This window comes from Rhinatrema bivittatum, chromosome 10 (assembly GCF_901001135.1).
Source record: "Rhinatrema bivittatum chromosome 10, aRhiBiv1.1, whole genome shotgun sequence".
Lineage (NCBI taxonomy): Eukaryota > Metazoa > Chordata > Amphibia > Gymnophiona > Rhinatrematidae > Rhinatrema > Rhinatrema bivittatum.
In genome coordinates, this window is record NC_042624.1 from 111,688,185 (window position 1) to 111,713,647 (window position 25,463).

The window sequence follows — 25,463 nt, forward strand, 5'->3', positions numbered from 1 at the left end:
GTACCAGCGAGGGCCTAGCAGTTTTCTGATGAAACACAGTGAGGTGGCACCTGCTGTTTCATAGCATTGGGTGCGACTAAACAAGTATAACCTCCCCTCTCCCCAGATAACTCGACTTGCGTTGAGAATAAAAAACCTAAAAGAGCAAGATCAAATTGGCATTTTGTCTATTCTTCCTCGAGAACAATTAAAACAAGCGTCAATAGAACAGTTACTTTAAAATCTGCCACTCTACATTCACAGGATTACTGTAAATGCAAATCGGTTATTTACTCTTTTGGATAATTCAAGGACTGCAGGGCACTCCATGAAGTTAGCAAGTAGCACATTTAAAACAAATTGGAAATTTTTTTTTCACTCAACACATAATTAAGCTCTGGAATTCATTGCCAGAGGATGTGGTTATGGCAGTTAGTGTAACTGGGTTTAAAAAAAGGTTTGGACAAGTTCCTACAGGAGAAGTCCATAAACTGCTATTAAGAAGGTTTAGTAGCTTGGGATCTATTCATTTAATGTTTGGGTACGTGCCAGGTACTTGTGACTTGGATTAGCCACTGTTGGACACAGTATACTGGGCTTGATGGACCCTTGGTCTGACCCAGTATGGCATATCTTATGTTATGTTAAAAAGAAAAGACCCCCTTGTGAACAGCTCCCTTCTCCTTTTAGTGCATTTTAGATGCGTCAAAATTCTGGTTTTCAGCACATCTACGAGACAGTTGTGGATCTTGTAGTCTTCAGCAGTTCCTCCCTATTTACTGTGTTGCTCTATCCCTGGAGACACCAAATTACATGTCCTCAGAGACGACTCTGGCAGAGCTCTGTGAGGACCGAGGCTGGATGCAGAATGCACAGAACGAGTGCCCGCCCTGAGTGTGGGTACAAATCGGGCGGCAGCCTCATCCTCTTCCCTAGAGCTAGCTGGCTCGGACTCTGTAAAATACAGAAAAGCAGCACCTTTTGGCTAATCCTTACGCCAAGCCAATAAAAGTATCACAGCATGTAGGGAAATCCTCGACACGAAAGACACGTCCCTAAAAATTACTATGGGCAATTAAAAGCAAACCCCTGTATCGAAAAAGGCAAAGCAAAAAGACTAATCTATAACCACCACCACCATTCCCCTTCCTCAGAACGTCCCAGCTGTAGCACTGTCCAGGCAGCAGCAGAGAGACACTTCTGTTTTAGAAGTGCACGGAGACAGCTTTTAGCTGCTATGGCCCCTATTCAGTAACCTAACGGCAAACCCCCTCACTGAAGAGGCCTCTGTATTCTGGCAAGTCCGAGTCCAGAAAGAGACCGGCGTAATTCAGGGCACAAAAAAAAGTTATTTTCAGATGCAGGAACAGCGTTTCTGCTCTGCGTAGGTAGAAGGCAGGCTGGGACGGCGAGTTGCGCTCAGCTGCGAAGGGAATTCTGCACAATCCTGAGTGCACAAAAGAGCAACGCCAAAGTAATTTGGCGCTGGGTGAATCCCGCCTTGAGCCATCTGCTGCAGAAAAAAAAATAAAGTCTCAGCTGCTCGAAGCAGATTTTTTTTTTTTTGGAGGGGGGGGGGGGATGGGGATTTTCTGCTGAGCAAACAATCCGGGTGAGATCAGTGTAAAGGTGATGGGCTCCCGCGGGAAGTTGCAGGTTGTGCCAGTCATGGGCACCGATGCCATCGCCTTTCATTTCACGTCCCTGTGGCAGTCAGCACAATATCAAGCAGGGGGGTGGGGGGGAGATATATTTTTGTAATTCTCAGATACCAGCCTACTTTCTTTTTAAGGAGCTGGGGAAAAATGATTTCTGCCCATTCGTGTTTGTTTTTTTTTAATGCGGTCTTTCCATCCTCTGGACCTGTGCCGGCAGCGATGGTGCATTTTTACCGGCCTTGGCTGGCAGCAGTGCTCTCGTAGAGTCCGGGAGAGCCACGGCAACGCCTGTTGGCCTTGGGGCAGTACCAGCTGCCAAGTCCCAAATTTTAGGCATCCAGCCACACCTAATCACTGGGATTTCTCTAGCCTAGATACAAAAAAATATATATATTATTCTGTTTAAAAAATAAATTTAACTAAAGAGGATCATCCTTAACTTAGTTTCAATAAAATCCATTTTCTAGTCTCTGAACAGTACCAAGCAGGCACACAAACAGTTACAGAAATAAACACAGCAAGTTACAAACTACTCCTGATGGAAATGTTTTTGAACCTGCCAGCTAAGCACCTCGCTCCCTCGAGCAGAGACACTGCCTCGTCAGCTCTCAGGATACGCATCCAAAAGCAAATCTCATAGGGCAGAAGATCCAACTCTTCCACTAGCTGCGGGGAACTCTGATTTTGTACCAATACACTCACCAGAATGTTTCTTTTAATTCATAAAATAGTTTAAGATCCTTGTTAAAAACAAAACCAAAAACCCACACATGTGGTAGCCCAAGATTTGTAATCCAAAATTATTCCTTTTCCTTTAAAGAATGTAATGCCGCTGCATTATACCTTTAATGCCATTGTTGAATCTCTACAAAACAATTTTCTGGAAAGCTATATACAAGGCCACACTCTGCAAAATTTTAAATGAATAGCTAAACACAGTTTCCAATGCACCCAAAGGAACAGAGCATGTGTACGGAAGGAAGCAGGCATCCCTCACTACCGTCCACCAAGGAGGTCCTACAAGGGGGAATACAGAGTACTCTTGCTGGAACTATATGAACTGGGATTAGGACTAGAGAATTCAGTCAATACCGAACGGGGATCCAGAAAACAATTATTAAAAAAAAAAAAATAAAAGTGTTAGCAAGATTTTAAAGAATAATGAACCAAAAAAGCCAATGGTAAAAGCACCATAGCAAAACTCGAAAGCTGGTGCCAAACGTTCATTGTGAGAAGCTATAAAAAGTTTGCACACATGTCAACCCGAACGGCAGAAGAGGATGGATATTTTCTCCAGAACCAGTGACAAAAATGCAACACGGTTACACTAAAAGGAGCATTAAAAATGGGATTCTTGAGCATAACTCCTGGATCTGGCATTTCAAGACAGAGGTCCCTTTGATTTCTCATTGGATCAAGTACTAATCATACTATACAAAAACTTTTAATTGCTCTAATCTGTCAAGTGTCTTGTCGGGGATGGCAATATATCTATAGGTTTCGTTGGTATTCTCTAGCTCAGAGGGGCTTAAATCAAGCCTTTTAAGTAATGTTTGCAGCACAATTACCATCTGTTTGGTTAACTGTGAGTCACGTGGTTTGTTAGGCAGACCTTCCAATGTAAAAGGCATGTTTGATGTGGCCTTGCCTTCAATCCAGACCAGTAAGATTATACAATGTCAACCTCCGTTTGCAGGTACAGTGACGTTTTTGTTTTTCTCAAGCTTGTGTATACATTTTTTTTTTAGCAGGATTAAGTCTTGATTTTTAATACATTTTAGAAAGACCGCATCTCATAATTGGTTTTAAGAATGCTGGGATGAAGGTTTCACTAGATACTTCACATTAGAGAATGGCGGCAATTACAGATACAGAACCTACTTGCTTTTAATTTGTATAAAGAATTATAAGGGGTGTTTTGGATTTTTTTGGTCCTTAATTGCATACGACACCTTTTCTTGTCATTCGTTTATACCTGTGGTTTCCGTTTGCCTTGTAGGTCTTATAATGAAATTAAGGTGGTCTGCGAATTAACAAAAGAGCAGCAATATCCAAACATCTCTACTTTAGAAGGCAAAAAGCTGCTCTCTGCAGACCTCCAAGCCTCCATGCTCTACATTTGATTTATAAGTTCCAGCTAGATAGTTTCATAAACTTAAAATCAGACTATGTTTGTTTCCTATGTTTTCCAATACATAATCTGTAAATTAAGGCAATGCACCCATCAGGGCCCTACCTAAATTGTGCAATTAACCTCCATGGAAGAGAGACTAAATTCTTTTTCCAGGCTAAATCTCTCTCTCATATATTGGGTTCTTTAAAACGAGATGTTGGAAAGACTCGAATCTTTTCCCCAGGGCTTCCTAAAAGATAAGTTAATAGAGGGAAGAAAATCGAATCTAGAAAAGACCAGTAGCTGGCAAATATGGGATGCTGGGAAAGCACTAATTAGGGGATCACTTTAGCAAGATCGTCCAAGAGAAAGGAGGCTAGTTTTAAATACAGACCAGTCCCTTCTATTGCAAATGTACAGAGCTTGGACAAAGCAAGATGAGCTCAAAAATATCCTCAGCGAGAAAGTAGAAAATGCATTGCATCCCAGAACATTTACATTCTATGCTAATGGGAATAAGAAGAGCCACATGTTTGCTTAGACAATTAATATGCAGACATCTGGTGGAGAATTTGTGAACTTAATGTTCCATACCTCAGAAATGAATTGGGATAGCCAGTAATATATTTCTCCTAGGCCTTACAGGATAATGCCAAACTCACGACGGCCGTTTCTGAGCAGGAAGTTAGTCCCCAGCTGAATATATGGCTTGTCAGCAGAATTTTTCCAAGACTTCCGTCTCTGGCATTGCCCTTTAACAATCAGCAACAGTCACTATGCTCACGTTTCAACAGTGTAACGTCGGCGCGCAAGTGATCTTTACAAGAAAGCTTATGCTTAGGCTCTAATTTCCAAAGACAATGGCAGCCAGTTCTCTGGGACATGCTGATGGAAAGGGTTTGGTTTTTTTACATTATATAACGGGGGTTTTTTGTTAATACAAAATGTTGTTCATGCTTTTGGAGATATCAAATTTACAAAGTAAGCTGGGATATGAAGCGTGCAGTACGAGCACATGAAACAGAAAATGGAAGCATGGTGCTGGCATTTTCTAAAGGAAGCAGCACTTCTCTTTTAATGCCTGTGCTCTAAAGATGATAAAGTTTTTCTGGGTTTTGTTTTTTTTTACTTGCATTTAAAAAAACAAAACAAAAACACAACAAAACACTTTTTTCCCCCACGATGCCTCATACTAAGAGGAAGGCAAAGGTTTCAGTTACCACCCCAACCAAAGATCTCGGGGTTCCTGGCCCCCCTTGGCCGGTCTTCGCCGGCAGACAGATCCCTGGGGGCAGTAGCCGAGGAGCGCGCGGCTCTTCTCCCGGATGTAGACGTCACCCTCAAGTCCTGGCGCGCCGAACACGCCGTCCCCGCCGCGATTGCTGGTTTTCGTCGGGAGCAGTCTCTCCGCCGTGTGGGCTGTGTCTGAGGGACTTCCTCCTTGTCAAGTGTGTCCTCTGCTTGAGTCTGTCCCCATGAAATCTGTGGACCCTTCGGGAGCGACTTGAGGAACCGGGCTCGCTGAGGAGAATACAGTACTCCTGCATTTACAATCTTCCATGCCGTTGAAGGGACCAGTTGATATTAGAGCTCCCAGACAAGCTTTAAGCATTTTTATTTCTTCTCCTGTGCTGGTTAAACTCTCCGTGGTGTCTTTGTATTCCGTTTGGTCAGCTTTGATGACCCTGCAAAAATCTATTCCTTCTTCAGTAGCAGTTACCTCTGATATATCCAACAGTCTTCAATCATTAGTTGCTCAACATGAAGGAAAAATTACTAATATATGGCAAATCAAAATTATTTCCTGTCAAAATGTTCAAGGAAATTTAATTCAATCCGAGCTGATTCATTCTAAGAGGTTAGAGAATATTGAAAACTCCCTTCCTTATCTTAACCTCAGAGTACTGAATTTTCCAATTTGTGATTTGGTTTCTCCTTTGGATACCTTTAAGAAATATGCTCTGGAAGTTTGAGAGATTCCACAAGAGTGTATGCCTACTATTGCTAAACTTTATTTCATGAAGAACTCACAATTGGAGAATAGAGCTTCCATCAATCGGCCTAATTTGAATCTTAACAGAATTTTTGGAATCATCTACTGATCCAGTGATCACCAACCCGGGGGACCCTAACTGGTTCCTTCGTTTTCGCCAAAGAACAAGATTATGTTCTTAAAATGTTTTTTCGTCTAGAACTTCATTATTCTTTGGCCGGTGTTTATGGATGTATCCGGATATTACAAGGGACACTCAGGAGAGAAGAAAAACATGTCTTTTGATGCAAGAAGAAGTAGTTTCTCTTGGTGCTAAATTCCAGTAAATGTATTTTTACTCATTTGAATTCCAAAATTATTTTTTTTTATCTGTGCAGTTGAGATCGTATCTTGATGCTCAACCTCTCTCTAACTGATATCTTCTGATTGGCTTTTTACGTAGCGAGTCATTTAACCTCTGTGTTTCCTGGTTTTGTTTTATTCCTTTGTACACTGCTCCCTTTATCTCTTTCCTCCCTTTTTCTTCTAATTTTGTGAGACTTATGGATAAATATTGTTTTTCCTTTGTTTTCTGCAGTCTCATATTTCTGTCACAAAATGTACTCTTGTGTAATTATTTTGAAAAAATGCATAAATAAAAAAAATGCTTTTTTTGATACATATTTGAAGATTCACTAAATGAATAACAGACCAATGATTACACATGCCCCAGTTTAGTTGTAAGGAAGTCAATTCATTCTCAACATGGTGTTATGAAGGTCCGGACTATGACTGCAGGAAGGAAGTTAAGGGGCACTGGATTCTTAGTATATCAGTACAGCCATTGCTATATTGATAGATGTTGAAATCATTTTCCAAGGTGTGCCAATGAGATCCTGAGCCATAGGCCTCATGAATAAGACCTTCTAAACCAAGCTGTACAGAATTAAAAATTTGTTACACTCTGAAAGGACAGGGCGTGTCGATACAAATTTGAACCCACTTGGTGTTTCAGCTATAAAGACCAAACCATTTACTGCAATGACTTGTCCTTGGGAGGTATTGTACAATGAGCGACTCATGACGGCAAATATTTTAGAGCCAGAAACAAAATTAAGAGTCTTCTGCTGAAGGGGTGTGACTTACAAGGATTAAACTATAATATTGTGGGAAACATGGTTCCTGCAATTTAAAGCGAGCCTTAACCATTATTGGTTTTTTAAAATTTTTCCTATATTTTTCTAGTTTTAAAAACCTAATAAAAAAAATTGAATTTGTAAGAACACACACACTAATGCACTTGAATATGGAAAAAAAAAAAAAAAAAAAGCTTATGAAAGAATTGACAATAGCTCTTAAAGAACAGAAATGATCAGCAATATCTTAAATGCTTAGAACCCGCATATTTTGGAGATGTTGAGCAGTAGCAAATGTGTCAGGGCACACACACTGAAAGATATGTACAGCACTGATGGTCTTTTGCATGTAATACATGCTGGCACCCCAGTTTACAGCTGAAACAAAGCTTTCTACCACTGGTCAATGCATCATTCTGTTTGTTATAACTTTAGACTACTAAACCCTAAAATTTTAAATATTTAACTCCATCCACAGGGCTTCATAACTACTTAATGTCAATACTTGAAGAAAAGACAAAAGGAAGATGGTATTTTTTTGTGATAGTGTTGAAACTTACCTGTAATGGTGCCACAGACACTATTAAAGTGTCCCACATTATCTTTGAGGTCGGAGGTCATTCCATTCTCTGCATTTATGAATGACAATGTGGACAGTCATGGTTTCAGTGCTAGAATCCTTACATCATGACCCAGATATTATAGTGTTTTAAATCCTACCTAATTAGATCTAAATCTTCCTTCTCTACACGCCCACATCAGGCGTCTCAAATCTCCACACCGCCTTTCAGTTTTCCTACTTACCTATAAAGCCCTATGTGTCTCCCTGATGGGTAATGTCAACTCCCACCTTAGTTCTAGGCAAGTTACGCATAATCAGATGTAAAATCCATGGTCTAAGATTCTGAAAGAGCCTAACAGATCCAAGTGAGATAAAAAATATGAAACATCCTGGCTCCCAATACCATTAACGCCAAAAAAGGCAAAAATCAGAAATAAGTTGTGTAGGACCCAGAGAATGTGTCTAGATGTGACGGGGAAAGATCTAATTTTCAAAAAGCATTTACCCACTTAAAACTGGGTTTTTACATGTGCAAATGCACTTTATCCTTGTAAGTGGGCTTTTGAAAATTGCTATGATGTATATTACATTTACATGTATAACTCCTTTTAAAATTCACCCTTAAGTATATACATACACATCTATGTCATTTGAAAGTTATGCTAGTATCTCAGTGAGTGCGTTTCTTATGCAATACCGTGATTTTTCTCACTTAAATCTAACCTTGTCAATAAGACAAAAAATGAATCAATGCAGAAAATGTTCTTCCGGTCTGAACAAATTCCCACGGTAGGTTTGGAGAAAATATACCCTTGCAATAATAACTCAGATGATAAAATATCAACGTTGCTAGAATGCACTATTTGAACTAAATGGTCACATTTTCTCTTTCCTTGACTACTGCTGGAGGAGGCGTCCTGGGGAATCAGGCAGCTGCTGTAGCCATTTCAGAACCGCGAGGGCCACATTTCCCCCTGCGCTAGTGGATTCAGTCTTTCAGGGGTGCCCCCCTCTTCCAGCGGGAGAGTGCACCTTCGGGATTTTCAGAAGCGACTCCTTCCATCTCTAGAGCTAAGGGATATAACGTCCCTCGGGCTCTGGTGCCTTGGAGAGTCCCCCAGGGGGTTATCCCATTCGACCATCGCCATTTCCTTCAGGGCGGTGGAAGTTTCCGTAAGTCTCTGATCTGCCTCTCTACCCTTGCCTTGGAAATTCTGGTGGACTGTCTGTCTCTTCTTCGTCCTCCGTGTCAGAGGGAGCTGGAAATCCCCCAAGGGCTGCTCGGTCGCAGACCTGAAAGGTCCTGAAATCCCTAGGGCTGTTCTGAGCCTCTTAGGTGGGGTCCCCTCCCTGAAACTGAAGAACCTGCGGGGTCCTGGCCGGACTGCATGGCTCCAAACCCTGGTGCATTAAAAGAATTAATCCCAAGGAAAACCCTTGATGGGCAGGGCCAGCAGGTCCCTCCGCCATGACCTACTGCCTTGTTCCAGGAGAGGCTCTTAAGGTCGGCCTTGCACCTATAAGGTCCCTAGGCAAGCTTCCTGGCTGTAACTCACTCTCTGTGATGCCAATCTCATCATTTGCTGCTATGCACGCTAACTCTCCCATCTTACTTCTTAGATTTCTGGCATTGGCTTTCAGACATTTCAAAGTGCGGTTTTTGCTTGTTTTAACAACCTGCTTTTCAGTTGTTAGGGATAATTCGGAAATCATTAGCTTTGGTGATTTTTTACATATAGGCACATGGACTATGTTTGCTTTTATTGGAACCTCTCTGTTGGGATGCCCTAACTCTCCTGTTTCATTAGTATCCTTCAAGGATACATTTCTCCGAACCATGCACTGCTGAGTGACTGTCGGCTTTCCCCCTTGCAGGTTGTTTTTAAAGTGAATGACAGACCTGATTTTGCCCAACCCTGACCTAGGTTATTGTCAACTTAAAGGCGGTGTGCCAAACTAACCAAAACCACCTCCAGCACTCCCCCCTACAAAAAAACCCAACAACATTCAGCGATGCCGAAATTCTAGTCAAGACTGCATAGGAATATTATAGGGGCAGAGTATCAGAAGGGAGAAAAGCTATTTTCTCTGTACTTTGAGGACTTCTTCTGGCTACCATCCACCTGGCTGCCCTCTAACCAGCTCCTATGCGTACGTGGAAATCCCCCGAGGGTGCAGGTAGGAAACAAATGTTCTTGTGATGTGCGCAAAAGGGAATCAAGGAGAAACAGAGGGCCAGATTTTAGTAGCTATGCATGGGAGTAGATTTGTGCGCACAAATCTACGCCCGATTTTATAACACGTGCATGCAGCCGCGCGCATGTTATAAAATCCGTGGTCGGCGCGTGCAAGGGGGTGCACACTTGTGAACCTTGCGCGCGCCAAGTCCTAGGGGAGCCCCGATGGCTTTCCCCGTTCCCTCCGAGGCCGTTCGAAATAGGAGCGGCCTCGAAGGGAACTTTCCTTCCGCTCCCCCCACCTTCCCCTATCTAACCCACCCCCCCCAGCCCTACCTAAATCTCCCCCCACCTTTATTTTCGCCTGCCTCTAGGCAGGCGTAGGTTGCGCGCACTGGCCGAGTGCCGGCATGCAATCCCCCGGCACAGCCGCTGTGCCGGAGGCGTCGGTCCCACCCCCAGGCCGCCCCGCTTTCAAACCCCGGGACATACGCGCGTCCCGGAGATTGCGCGCGTCCCCGGGCCTATGCAAAATAGGCTCGGTGCGCGCAGGAGTGGGTTTTAAAAGGATTGCGCGCGTATATTACGCGTGTAACCCTTTTAAACTCCGCCCCCAAGAGTCTTACTTCCTCTGTACTGTGCTGCTGCCCATCCCTGGGCCGGGGATATCAGCACAGCAGAGTTGAAGCCTCTCCAACCACCGAGGGCTGCCCTTCCAGCTCCCAGGGCTGTGGGAAATCTGCCCTCACCCTTTCAGGCAGCTGCGAGGAGGGGGTCCCAGAGGTATGAAATAGACATTGGAAGCAGGCACAGCATTTTTCCTCTCTTGGCCGCCCACATAAAAAAGAGCAAGAGCAAAGTACATGGCTGCTTTAATGTGTATACTTAACACTAATTTTCAAAGAGAAACTGCTAAACATACTCACACATTTTACAGCCATACGGGAAATTGCCCCTCTATAAGCTTTGTTTCAAGCAGATTAGGAGACAAAGAGCAGTCTAAGATTGTTTTTCACTCTTTAACAAAACACAGAGAATACAGCAACATGAAAAAAGGGAAGTGTTAAAATGAAGCTGTACGGAATCGGATCTTGATTGACAGAATTAAGCTGCAGTGCCTCTGCTTTTTCTTCTGTAAATCATCATCATCATCATATATAAGCAAAATCTCCGCGTTTGGAAGTATATAAAATACACGTTCTCAAGCAAGTTACTTGCAGAAGAAGCTTGGGATGCTTCGTCTAATTCACTTAAGTCTACATCATCAATACTAGGTAGGGCCTCTATGTACTGAAAATCACAAAGTATATGACGCACACTCTCCAGATATTTCATCTTGGTATTCTACATAGAATCTGGGAGATTTTGAACTGAATATAAACAGGCATGATGTAAAACAAAGATACAGTAAACCCAAGTTCTGTAAAACAGAAAAAAAGGGATCAACTATCCAAGAAATGAATTTTCATTTTGATAGGACAGGATGTGATTGGCTGCAACAAAGCATTACGTGCCTTGTTCCATAACTTTGTCCCCCTCACCAACTCCAACAAGGATCCATTCTTAAAAGGAAAGTGAAATGTAAATTTGCTTTCCCGTGGAGACTGCTGGCAGTGTTTCTTCTTCCTCGTCCATGTTGTGAGCCCTTTGGGAACAGGGAAAATACCGATAGTACCTGAATATGACTCGCCTTGAGCTACAATGCACTAAATAAATGTCTCGGATGCCAGGCAGCCAATGCTTGCTCCAGGTCTTCATCAACAATTCAAGAAGCCAATGACAAAACCCACTTACTGACGTGGTGCTATAATTGAAGCCCTCTACAGGATTTCAGTGCTGCTGCAATGGCGCTGCCTTCATTACTAACTGCTTCCCCTGCAAAGCTGGAGTTTGCATCACGAAACGAAAACTTCCATTGACCTGCTGGCTGGAAAATTCATCCTTGGATTGCAAATACTTTGATAATTACCCTTGCTAATTAGAATAACCAGTAAATTTCGGATTAGAAAGTTATGCTTGCTATGAAAAATGACTCATTAAAATAGAAACGAGCTGTGGACAGTGAAGTAGCAGCCAGAACTCTCAATGCTGCTGTAAGGTAGGGCCTAGCATCCCACTGTGCCCTGTATTGTGAACGAACAGCTGTTACTATTGTAATTATTCTTCATTCATATTATTGTACCCCCCACTGCATGCTTGTATTTACTGATTAAGTGTCATGTCTAGGACCACATAGTTACAAGTCCAGTGTAGACCTTTATCAAGGGGCGCTCGCCAGTTTTGCTGCACTAGGCGGCCATAAAATCCCAGCCCAGTGATAGTTAACAGTTCTCTGTACATCCATAACTGCTAACTATGCACAGACAGCCTACATAAGGATTGTTGCTGCTTAACATGCCATTACATTTTTCAGAAGACCTACACCAACAAAACAAGAAGGAAATTAAGCTCTTTACAGGCGTGAAGCAGTTTGCCACCTTGGGAAACATCCATAGGGTAAGAACTGGCAGAGACTTATGCAAGAGTAACAGAACATAGGATAAAAGAATACACAAAGCAGCTTAGACGTTCCCTAGTGTACAATGGCACCAGTAACGCACTACAACATCTGAATCCTCAAGGACTAATTCCATGCTGATGCTATTCCAATTCTACTATAAGTAGATCTAAAAGAAAGAGATTTAATTTCACATAATAAAAAAAGACAAACCACAGAATCATTAGGCAGAAACCAAGCACGAGCCACCATGCTGTCTAGCAGGCAGTTTCAGGAGAACATAAGAACATGTCATACTGGGTCAGACCAAGGGTCCATCAAGCCCAGCATCCTGTTTCCAACAGTGGCCAATCCAGGCCATAAGCACCTGGCAAGTACCCAAAAACTAAGTCTATCCCATGTTACTGTTGATAGTAATAGCAGTGGCTATTTTCTAAGTCAACTTGATTAATAGCAGGTAATGGACTTCTCCTCCAAGAACTTATCCAATCCTTTTTCAAACCCAGCTACACTAACTGCACTAACCACATCCTCTGGCAACAAATTCCAGAGTTTAATTGTGCATCGAGTAAAAAAAGACAGCAGCAGTCTATGCGACTTGACTTCCTTGCCTTCTCTTGGGATGTTGCCCTTGAAGCACTCATTACTGTGCATTCTCAGTCACCTCAAAAAGCCCGTTATTCTGAAACGTTCTCTGCGAAGGTCCAACACTACGTTACAGCATGGTACAACTGTGGTTTTGCAAGAATTGCTGCAGCAGTAGTAGAAAGTGGTTGCACATTCGTTCAGTATTCAGCTACCTTTCACTCAACGAGGCATCAACATCTTTGATCACTTTAGGAGCCCGGCAGCTTCTCTGCTGCTCTACTGGAATTAGGGCTGCGATCCAGCACAGCAAGTCTTCAGTTGCAACCACCCAGGGAATTTCTCCCTGTTTTATATTCCCTCCCAAACCACTTTAACCCACTCATTACAGAGATGGTCCCCTGCATCGAGGCTCCTTCCTGATCCCTTGAATCACAGGCACTAAATCCATCTACTAGGTGTCACCACTGCACGATGACTGGGTCTCTCCCCTTTCTCCACCAATCCAGGGGCTGCGAATACCGGAGGAGGAGACCTGACCAAGGAATCGAACCCAGGTACTCCATATGCACCTAGAAGCTTCTTCTTTTGCTTTGGCTGTAATTATACCTTTCCTAAGAAAATCGTTAATGATTCTTTCGAAACAGAAGACAGGAAAACAAAAAAATATGTTAAATCATTTGTGCAGCACTGATTCCAAGCATAAATAAGAGATCCAATTAATCCCTGAGCTTCATGGTATAACCAGAGGTTTCCACTACTATTTAGTTTGGAAAAGAAAAGGTTTTACAAAATCATAAAACCGCAGATGTTCACCATTTCCTCCAATGAAGGCGCACAGAAGTAGTCCACCGCTGTGTTGTAACCCTTAGACTGTACTGCGATGACAGAAAGGACACCTGGTAAGATTTCAGGTTTAATTCCCGTCAGAGTTATCAACTACAAATCAACAGCTAAGGCAGCTTTACAGCGGAAACTGACAACATAACCTTGAAACCCTCGGCTGCTGGACAGACGACCAGAATAAAGATGGATTGGCAGTAAGGAAGCTACAGCTTACTGATGTGTGTCATGTGCTGGCAAGAACAATGGTTTGGCTAGACATGTACAAACACATAGCTAAACCAAACCATACTGCGAACAAATAACTTCATCTGCACTAGAATTCAAGGCCACGATAAATTTAAATAGACTAACAGGTGCCCTGAACAATACATCCCTGATTATTGTCTCTCATAAGAAATACAGCATACAATCAACCGCCATCTGTTTCCTTTGCAGTAAAAAAAAAAAAAAAAAAAAAGGACTTGTACAGTTAAAGACTTTCTAAATGACTTTCAGAAACTCTGCAACTCTTACTTTTAAAGCTGGAATAACTGGTCCCCACATTTCAGCGGCTGCCACATATGCTAAGCGATCTTTATTGACGGATATGCTTCCTATCCGATTAGTCTGTTACCACATTCACAAACCGAAATGAACAAAAGAAAATCCTTTATTTCATCTGCCAAATTCATCCAGGGCAAAATAAAAAGAACTCTATTCAATCTGCATGAATTTACTCTTCTACATTTTGGAGATCTGAATCGAGAAGGATAATAAGGTCCTTCCCATGTAGAAGTACAGCTTTTATTTTTTTTTAAGAATGGAAAAAGTTCAGAACATCTTGTCAAGGCTGGGTCAGAAAGCCATGATGAACATTTTCTTACGAGTCATGGCACACACTCAGATATGTAACTAAAGCAACAAAAAATAAAACCTGAACCCTAGATAGAAAATCCACAAAATAAGTCTACATACACTTGAAACTCTCTGGAATTGCTCAGACAGTATGGAAATTTTTTGCTCGTGCCAAAATACACACAGCCAACGTACGTCAGCTTCTCATAATCTTAAAAAAGCCCAGGGAAGCCAATGTGAACTATAATCGAATGCACAATACAGCCACAGTGTACATAAAGTGCTGGGTCCTTTATACACCTACTGTAAGCTGGCCCTCAGATCCGGAAAAGAACTAGCAAGAAATCGTCCAGGTCTGGGTTTTCAAAGGGGCCTTACAGACGATCATCATTACTCCTGCTCCTTCCCCGTCACACAAAGTGGGGGAGACACTTTCAACAAGCCTTCTCAGTTTAGCTTGGTCCAGCACTGAGGGAAGAAAGTATGGGAAACAGAAAAAGGTAACTAGGGACAGTTTTCTTCTCAAATTATATCAGGATTAAGGTCTGCAGGAGAGCCAAAAAAGACACCTCACATCAAACTGCATAGAAAAAGGGAACGTGACGGCAAGCCTCAGCTACGTTGTCCATTTTCCCTACCTACCTCCTTCCCCACCTTGAGGGGTTCTCTGTGCTTCTTCCATGCTTTACTGGAAGTCTGAAATTGTTCTTGCCCCCACTCTCTCACAGGGAGAGTGATCCATACGTCCTTCGCACTTTCTGCACAGAAAAGCCCTCTCATGTTCCTCCCAAGTCTACTGCCCTTCACGCATGTCTGACGATGAAGACTCATCTTAGAAGAACACTGCAGAAAAATAAGAACCACACCCGGTGAAACAGAGGCGGACGCTCACACACTAAGGGCCCGATTTACCAAGCTTTTCCTGATAGACAAAGAGTGGAAGAAAAAGGTCATATTAAATCAAGCACTAAGACTGCAACATCTCCCATTCCAAGCAGAACAGCAGAGCCGGTTATCTCAGCCATGGCGGAGCAAGAGAGGGCACAGCCATCTTTACGCTGCCGCCAAATGGGGCAGGCGAGGGGGGCCCAGGGATATCTTACGGCGTCCTGCCAGCGCGATGTCCAGCGCACACCTTTGTCCTCCCAGCCCGGTGAGTTTCATGGGGAGGGAGGAGGGATTTATCTGGGTAAAAAAAACGTTCACGTCTGGAACGAGGCTGCCAGCTCCAAACCTCTTTTTACATTTGGACCTGCTAAGTTAGGAGCTCAGCCAGTTTCTGAAAAATAGGAAAAGTGGCATATAAGTGTAAGTGACATAAAAAAAAAAAAATAGGCAGGGATTTGCTTGGTCAGCAAGCTTTTGCCCTGACTGGAGCCCTGGGAGGAGGTGGGGGGTCATCTCCGGCCCTAATCAGGGCTCGAGAGGACAGAAAGAGCAGAAACAGGTGGTGGGAGGAGTGCAGGGTCAAGGTGCGGGAGACCAAGGCCTGCACCTGGGTGAGGTGGGGTGTGCGCATGCTTTGGAAAAAAAAGTGTTCATTCAATGAGGCGGTCAATTGGTACACAAATGTACTTAGTGGGTACTTCCCACGTAGCTTTTGCGTCATTTCCAGTTTCCTTTTAAATTCAGCAGTTTTCCAGCACGGAATGGGCTGTCCATGGCTCGAGCGTTCCGTGGAATGAAGTCCCCCGGAAGCAGGCTGTTTTTGAAACATGGTTCCGTGTCGGGAACTTTTCAAAGCTGACAGACACGAGCTAAGTATCGCTTGCAGTTTGATATCGTGTGTTTTCGCTCACCATTATCTGTGTTGGACTTTGTCAACAGGGGTCCTACCTGGATGAAATCAAAGTATTAGTGATGATGTTTTTATGTGCATTCATACTAAAATTACTAAAAAAAAGTGGCCAATTTCTTCTCAGCAAACATTGTTTGTACAAGCTGAATGTGTGACAGTCCTACGTATATTCATACGCACATAAATTTATGTTCTTACTTGACTGAATCATATGACCGAGATTCTTATTTGTTTTTGAAATACACATTCTGTATTTTTGTTACCTGCCACCCTGAGGGAGGAAGAATGGGAGGAGGGAGCAGCTGGTGACAGGAATACATGGCAAGTGCACTTCATCCCTGGCGATTAAGGCCTGCAGGAATGCAGCAAAGCCTGCTCATGGGCTCCCTCTTCAGGTCAATCATCATCAATGCAAACTTCAGAAAAGTTCTACTGAACAAGAAGCCGAGTTTATGAAGTTTCTCATATTGGCCTGAAAAATGATGAATTCCTGTTAGGGTTGTAAAATGTCGTTTAAATAGTTAACACTGAAGTCTGAAAGGGTCACCCGTGAAGCGTTAGGTAGAAGGCACAGTGAGGCCGAGGGACTCCAGGGTGGGGACGTCAAGTCACAGCCACTCAGTCCGGCACACGGGGAGGAGAAGGGTATTGCCAGCTCAGGCTCCAGGTCTCCCAACCCTCCAAATTCCCTGCCTTGTTTCCCTCCAGCAGCTAATCACAGCAGAGCCGGAGAAGTCCATTAAAAAAAAACAACACACCTCAAGATGCTTTTAAAAGGCGGTGGTGTTTTTGTATGTGCCTGAAATCCTAGCTAACATAACATTAATACTTTACGTACAGTTTAACATTTTACAACCCTAGATCCTGTTTTACTGGAGCTGTACCAGTATCTGTATAAAGATTACTAACTGAGGAACATTGGGGGCTGAAATTGCCCGTACGGAGTTTGTGAATGCCAGGAAGACAGGGAAGATGCACAAATTAGGTTTAGTGGTGTTGGTTAAACTTGATCAGTTTCTCTAACAGAAAAGTTCACGCTGACCTGCATTCAAATAAACTCCACGTACCTATCAATGACTTATTTTAAAAAGTTCTTGTAGGCCAGGCCGCCTATGCCACAGCTCAAAGCGGTAAACATAAAATCAAACACACAAAACTAAAACAGACCTCAAATAAAAACAGAAATATTAATTCATCAGTATAGCAGAACAACAGAATGCCACCTCAAATGTGTTTTCAGCAAGTTTTTAAATGTTTTGGTACAGGGAGTTACGCCTAGGGCAGCGAGCTCCACAACGTGGGACCCCACACCAAGAACGCCCTCTCGCAGGTCTCGGACAGACTAGGATTATATTACACGCAGCATCAAATGGATCCGTGGCAAAGCATTTTGTGAACAATATTTGAACAACTTTACATTAAGGCTGCCAGCTAACTGGAAGCCAGCCTTAACTCCATCCCGGATAGGCGACATGTAGCCGAAGTCTGAAACATCTGCAGGCCCCGCACCACAGAAACAGGACAGATAGTCTTCTGGTCTGGAGGTGCCGATGACAGGGCTGGACGAGTCTTAAGAGCCTAAAATGGGGTCCCTGCTCCTGCCTGGGTGGAAGATCCTCTGCTGTGGACAAACCCACTGCAGCTGCAGGCAGAGAAACTGAAGAAAAGCAAAGAGTGAAAAGCAAAACAGAACAAAAAAAAAAAAAAAAGAGCAGAAATGTAAGGAAAGAAACTTCTCTGGCTTCTAAACATTCTTGGCTGACATCCAAATTTTCTAAATATATTTTTCCACCCCTCTATAAAACCCTGGCAGCTCTCCGACTTGTCTGGAACCTCTTTGTTCCTGTATAAAATTGTGTTGGATCTGGATGTGGGCAGTGCAATTTTTTTTTTTTTTTCATTTTACTTTTCACCGCTTTGCTAGATCATTTAAAATTTCACATCCCCCCCATGCCTAAAGTCAGCTAAATTTGCACAAAGTAAGACACAAATGTTTGTCATACTAAATGCAGCAGCCCACACTTGAATGGGTGGGTAGAAAGGAGTCGCTTTCACCAATGTACTCATTCCTGTACCCCAGCCTGACTTCAGAAACCCCCCCCCCCCCCTCAAACTGCTCGCAGGCCAGAATGTAGAGGCTATAGAAGGTGTACAACAACGTTTAGGTTGGTGAACCTGAGGAAAATGGGTAGGTGGCATGCTTCACCCTTTTATTAACATTCGGTGACAAAACACGTTGCTGTCTGCTCTCTGGTACCAGGCTGACCCCTCGACCGGCGGGGGGATGCAGGGCGGACACAATGCATTGCAAACAGTGATGGTCCCTCGCCAAGGACTTGCTAAAGCGAGAAGGGTGGGGCCGTGCCTGGGAAAAACTCCATAAAGATGACAAGTAAAAGGCAAGGGCACCTGTCAGAAAGGAGGAGCGAGCAGAGCTAAAGCAGGCTCCAAATGGGCTGGAAGCTCCGATGTGAAGGCAGGGGGAAGGCAAACCTTAAAAAAGAAAAAAAGAAAAAAGCACAGGCTCCATGTAAAAGGAAGTCCTTTGATCTACTTCTGCGTGGGAGCTTTGCGATCTGGTAAAAATTCTTTTATTTGCACTTGCTGATTACGCAGTTACAGCAAAACACTGCAGCCAATATCATAAGACAATTAAATGACATCACTGGTTAAAGGTCATCCTACTGACCGATGCACTACCGAAACAAGACAACAGGAGCCTCTTCTTCCATTTTCCCTGTGCTAAGCAGTTATGAGCTGGAAGTCACATTCAGGCCTCATTTTTGCAGTGTCTGCTCGCCAGATCACTTTAGGGTAATTTCAATTCAGTCCTGGCACCCCCAATGTCGGCTTCTGTAACCTGTAAATCAATTTCGCCATATGGAAAGTTTGCTAACAGTAACAGATTGGACATTTTCCCTGGTCTATCTACCAATCTTTTAGAGCAGTGTGCCAGAAATTCTGTGAGGACCAGGAGGATTCATTTGGTCACCCATTCTCTCTCTCTCTCTAACATGGCGCTTTCCTCCTGCTTCTTTATTCTTCCAACTCAATCAGAACAGGCACCACGAGCCTTCAATTACAACTACAATTACAACTAGAGTATCTTCCCAGCCACGGCCAACAGTTACACCCTTTGAAGTGCACAATCAAGGTCCCTAGGTGTCACTGTTCAGTGTCTGGTGAGGGCTCTCCTATACCCTGCCCCCATCCAAGGGCTGTGTACAATTTCTACAGCACCCCCAGCCAGCCCAGGAAGCGGAGTCCTGGGGTCTGGGAATCATATTCCAGTCTCTCTGCAAAGCAGCACGTAGCACTGCCAGTGAGCCACCTGGCTGCCCCCTGGTCACCCATGGTTAGCAGATGGCACCAAATTTCTGAACTATTTACATAAGAACATAACATAAGATTTGCCATACTGGGTCAGACCAAGGGTCCATCAAGTCCAGTATCCTGTGTCCAACAGTGGCCAATCCAAGTCACAAACACCTGGCAAGTACCCAAACATTAAATGAACAGATCACAAGCTACTAAACCTTATTGACTAATAGCAGTTTATGGACTTCTCCCGTAGGAACTTGTCCAAACCTTTTTTAAACCCAGTTATACTAACTTCCATAACCACATCCTCTGGCAATGAATTCCAGAGCTTAATTATGCATTGAGTGAAATAATTTTTTCCAATTTGTTTTAAATGTGCTACTTGCTAACTTCATGGAGTGCCCCCTAGTCCTTGTATTATCCAAAAGAGTAAATAACTGATTCGCATTTACCTGCTCAAGTCCTTTCATAATAATGTAGGCATCTTTCATATCTCCCCTCAGCCATCTCTCCTCTAAGCTGAACAGCCCTAACCTCTTCAGCCTTTCCTCTTAGGGAAGCCATTCCATCCCCTTTATCATCATTTTGATCGCTCTGCTCTATACTTTCTCTAGTGCAACTATCTTTTTTGATGCTACTGCAACCAGAACTGCACACATTATTCAAGGTGCGGTCTCACAATGGAGAAATACAGAGGCATTATGACATCCACCGTTTTATTCGCCATTCCCTTCTCAATAATCCCTAACATTGGCCTAGATTTATCATTCCACTATAAATATAGCGGAATGAGGAGCCGCGGCCAGAAACGGGGCGAAGGGGCGATAGTGTGTAGCTGGCCGCATCACATCTTCGCCTACTGCGGTTGTGACCACGCCACACACTCTTGCTCCCATAGCGCCGCTGAAAAAGGTGGTGTTATTTCCGGCACTAATGCCGGCGATCATGTGTAAAACATTATCACCTGCAACGGTACTGGCATGACATTTTGTTCCCCCACCCAAACCCTGCCCCAACCTCCCCTCCTCCCCTCCTTCACGTGTTAAAGTCACGATACAATAGTTCTCGCGTGTGATGGCGGGCACATTGCGTTTTAATGAATGACCCCAATTGCTTTTTTGACCGTCACAGCACACTGATTTGTTGTCACTCTGCCTTGGGACAGGTGATTCAACAGATAACCCAGTGATCCTGTAGCAGTAAAACTGAAGCCTGAGCAAACAGTTTGCTCTTTGTAGTACAACAAACATTTTGCATTTCAGGTGCAAGAAGAGATAAAAGGAACAATTACCATCATACAGAAACAACCGGGCAAACTAAACAGTTCACTCATGAGTGGGTCCAAAAAGCAAAACCTCATTCTGACCAGACCCCCCTGACAAGTCCTCCAAATGTCAAGTCAAACAAAGTTATTAGCATGGGAGCACAGAGTCAGGGCAAACCTCATGCATATCTGTTCTTTCTAAGTGCAGGCTAAATATTTATTTCAATAGACTGCCTGTAAAAATTTTATCCAAGCAGTGTACAGCAATAAAACACTTACATAAGTAGAAACTATTAGACAAAAGTTACAATTAGACTACTAAATAGACAGACCAGGTTAACTCGTTCATGAAGTAATAAATATTATTACCTTTATGATAAAAAAATTTTTGGGGGGAGGGGGTAATTGCACGGAGCGGCAGTTGCTACCCTTAACAGAAACATGGAGGTAACCTGAATGGCACGGTAGACGCTACCATGAGAAGCTTTCTGGGCAGACTGGATCTACTATTAGGCCCTTTTCTACCCTCACTGCTATGCTACTATGTAAGTAAGTGTGGCCTCGGTGACAAATTAAGGCTTGAACCAGCACTATGTAGCTTACTCAATTTAGCAATTAAATGTCTGAGAGTAAAGCCAAGGTTTTAAAAGCCTTTCTAAATTTCAAAAAGTTGATGCCAGCACAAACAAACATCGGAAGACTTGCAGGTAATTTGGAGTCTAATTGCTGTGAGAGACAGGAGTTGGAAAAAAAAAAAAAAGCTTTTTCGGGAAGAACGCTAGGTCCATATTCACCATAAGAAAATAAGAACATGCCATACTGGGTAAAAGGGGCCATCAAGCCCAGTATCCTGTTTCCAACAGTGGCCAGTCCAAGTCACAAGTACCTGGCAGGATCCCAAAGCATCGATAGATTCCAAGCTGCTTATCCCAAGAATAAGCAGTGGATTTTTTTTCCTCCAGTAAATTGTCCAGTTTTTAAATACAGCTACATGAATAGCTTTCACCTCATCCTCTAGCAATGAATTCTAGAGCTTAATTATGTATTGAGTAAAAAAAATATTTTCTCTTATTAGTTTTAAATATATATTATCTAGTAAGTGTCCACCCTGGTCTTTGTACTTTTCGAAAGTGTAAACAACTGATTAATCCACTTTGAAGCGCTGAAAAAAGTGCAAAAAGCGGAATATAAATCTAACAATAAATAAAATGTTTACTCGTTCCATTTCACTTATAATTTGATAGATCTCCCCTCAGCCCTCTCTTCTCCTAACCTCTTCAGCCTTTCTTCATAGGGGAATTGGGTCCATCCTCTTTGGAGAGAAGGAAATTAATTTGGCTAGGTTTGACAGAACGAACCCCAGTGTGAAGAGCACAAAAAGCAAAACAAAATTTAAAATACAATACAACAAATTATTGGCAACCAATAATGCAGAATGGGGACTCGTGATCATATTGACGCAACCCTTAAACAACCTTGGCAACAGTATGTTGAAGTAGCTGTAATGGCTTGATTTGTTAAACAGGTAAGTCAAGGAAAGGAGAATTACAATAATCTATTCTGCAAATAAGAGAATGCATTAGGAATTTTAAATCAAAATAATCCAAAAACCAACTTAAGGGGCGGATATGTCAGAGTAAGAAAAAAAGAGATTTTTAAACATGGGAAATATGATGAACCATGGAAAGCAGGATAAAGGCTGTTCTGAAGATCAGTGCTAACCTTAGGAGGATAGGATGCCTAGGGTAAATCAACCACAGAAGAGCCCTGGAAGGCTGAAATTATAGTGTCGGGGGATGGGGATATCATGGCTGCGTGGGGCCCACAAAGAGCAGGGTGCAAGGTGCAAAGGTTCAGACACCCCTGTTCAAATCCCCCTCCCCCAAGGACAGTACTGTTGAAGATATCTGCTCTTAAATTATGCATTGAGACTTACTAGAAGGACAGAACTATTAGGCTAATCACCCAGACAATACAAACAACTGCCATGACAACTTCCCAGCCACGGTCTCCAGGGGTCAAGTTCAGCAAACTCTCCTTGGCCTGGATACAAAATTTTAAAAATCAGCATCAAAACAATTTCCTGATGAAAACCAAAATAAATCAGAAATATATTCGGCTTTCTTATTCTGTTAAGATCTTGCCAATACATGCATGCCAAGCATCTAAAGAAGCTCGTGAAATGTGGAAAATCCCAAGTAACACAAAGGGCTTTATAGCCCGACTTCCCTTCCCCCAACCCAGACAGACATAATGCGGAGCCCCCCCCCCCCAACCAGGTCAAAAATCAACACCTAACAGGAGAAGCAATGCTGATCCCCAAGTTATTACAGTCAGAATCTGAACAGGGAGGGGAGAGGGAATTAAAGATCGCCGAAAACTAATAAATATGTTTCCTTGCCTTCGCTGAGCACCGCCAAGAGAAATGGGCAAGAGCAGACAGTGATGTCACCAGCGAAAGACAACAAAGAGAGTGCACAACGCGAGCAGCTCCGGTACAGAGCAGGGCACCGAAAGAATTACACGGCCAAAGGACTCCCGGCTCACACGATGCAACGAGCCCGGGGCCAAGGGGCAACACCCGCGGTCTCCAGAGAGTGCCAGCTCACGGCCAGGTGCCCCATGGTCTCCGGCATAAGCCGGCGTCAGAAAATGAAGCCTTCGACACATTTCCACTCTTGCAAAGTTTCGGGAATGGGGTATTTAGGTTTGAAATACGCCGCATCGATTACGGAGCGCCCTTAGCTTCGATCTCCCCGCATGGCCTTTTGAAGACCAAAAAAACCGGAGGAAGAAAAGGAGAATTCTCCAAACCAATGACGGGGGGGGGGGGGGGGGGGGCAGAAATGACCTGAAGTCTGCCTGCTGTTGCCCGTTCATTTCCAGTACCTGATATGGCGGCGGAGGCTCCTGGTCCGGTTCGTTTCCATCACCATAACTCGCCCGGTCCGACTGAGACTCGTGCAGCAAAGAAATGTCATCGGAGGTGGGGGATTTCAAGCAGTTCCCCATCTTCGGCTCGACTTCCTTTTCCTATCCTTTATTGAGTCCCGGCGCTCCACCGCCTCAACGTCTCATCGCCGGCCGGGCAGCGGAGGGAGCCGGGCTCAGGGCTCGCTCACACCCGCCCGCGTCCTCCCTCCGAGCCAGCACAAGGTCTGCCAAACACAGGACGCGGCCCTGCTGCGAGACAAAAAAATGCACCCAGCCCTTCCCCCGCCACGCGCGTGCTCACGCGCCGCCCGGGGGAGCCCGAGCCCCGCCACACAAAGACACGCGCCGGCCTCTGCACCTTCCACCTCCGCGAGCAGGGCGGCCGCAGAGCGCGCAGGTAACGCTCCGTGCGCAGCCCCACTGCCGCCAGCCGCGGCGCGTCATCCACCATCTTCTGCGCCGAGGCGCTGACGTCAGCCTCCCCGCGGCTGGGCGGAGTCTGGGGCCGGCCGGGCGCGCGCGCGCGCGCGCGCGCCGAGTCACCGCCGCTCCTGCTCTAGGCTCGGCCTTCGGGGGCTGCGGGCGGGCGGGCGCGCCCTGCATTGCCGGCAGTAGCTGCACCGAGCTGGAACGCTCCTTGTTTAAGGAAGTGGAAGCTGCTGCTTTCAGGCAAACAGCCGCGTTGGTGCTGGCGGACAGTATTTATGACTCTTTCGCAATGAAAAACAAGGATTCATTTTCCTCCTCCTGATAACCACAGACTCTACAGTGCCAGAGTGAACTGGATGCGTAGCTATGAAGTGTTCATAGACGTAACTGTCACGTATTTGGCATGTTAGGTGATGCTATGGAAGTCTATGGAAGCGAGTCATTTAATAATTGGGCCGATGTAATAAACCATGCTGACCTTACTGCATGGATTTTCAGCTTTATCCCAATCCCAGTATGGAATAGGGGTTTTGGGTCCAGGAAAAAAAAAACCTGATACAAATACCAAGCAATAATTAAAACAAATAATTTTTTAAAATCCCTCTCTCTGTACCTGGGAACTTTTTATTTCCAGATAGATGCTCAGAGATTGTTGTGGATTAATGGGGAAGAGGAGAAGACACACATATACACAACCCAAGCAGGCTCCCATTCACACACACACACACACAGATATATCCCTGGCAGGCTCCCATTCATACACACACACACAAACACAACCTAGGCAGGCTCCCATTCACACATACACACACAATCCAGGCAGGCTCCCACCCACACACACCCACACAGATATATCCCTGGCAGGCTCCCATTCATACACACACACACACACACACAAACACAACCACAACTTAGGCAGACTCCCATTCACACACACACACACACAAAAACCCAAGCAGGCTCCCATTCATACACACAACCCTGGCAGGCTCCCATTCACACATACATATACACATTCTATGCAGGCTCCCATGCATACAAACACATCCCAGACAAGCTCCCACTCACACATACACATCAAAAGCAGACTCCCGTTCACACACACACACAACCCATGCAGGTTCCCATTCACACTCACAAACTCCCACACCAATACAGGCAGGCTTCCAATCTCTCACATACCGTTGTAGGTAGGCTTCCAATCTCTCACACACCCAAGCAGGCAGGATTTCTCTCACACACAAAGGCAGGCTTCCTTCCTCCCTTGCTATCTCACATGCAGGCAGGCTGTTCCATGGCCACCTCCAGCACTGGGCCTCTCCTAATTTTGGCCTGTTTCTAGAACCTCCCTCCCACAT

The 25,463-nt window shown here is 44.2% G+C and overlaps 1 protein-coding gene across 1 annotated transcript in view; it reads right to left on the reverse strand.

Moving 5' to 3' along the window:
- Nucleotides 1-24,149, reverse strand: part of RNF11 (ring finger protein 11) — a 47,939-nt gene extending 23,790 nt beyond the window's left edge. The window contains exon 1 of the mRNA XM_029617794.1: nucleotides 23,632-24,149. Within this exon, the coding sequence (XP_029473654.1) occupies nucleotides 23,632-23,754 (123 nt within the window). The 5' untranslated portion in view covers nucleotides 23,755-24,149. The remainder of the gene's footprint in view (nucleotides 1-23,631) is intronic.
- Between the last annotated feature and the right edge of the window lie 1,314 nt (nucleotides 24,150-25,463).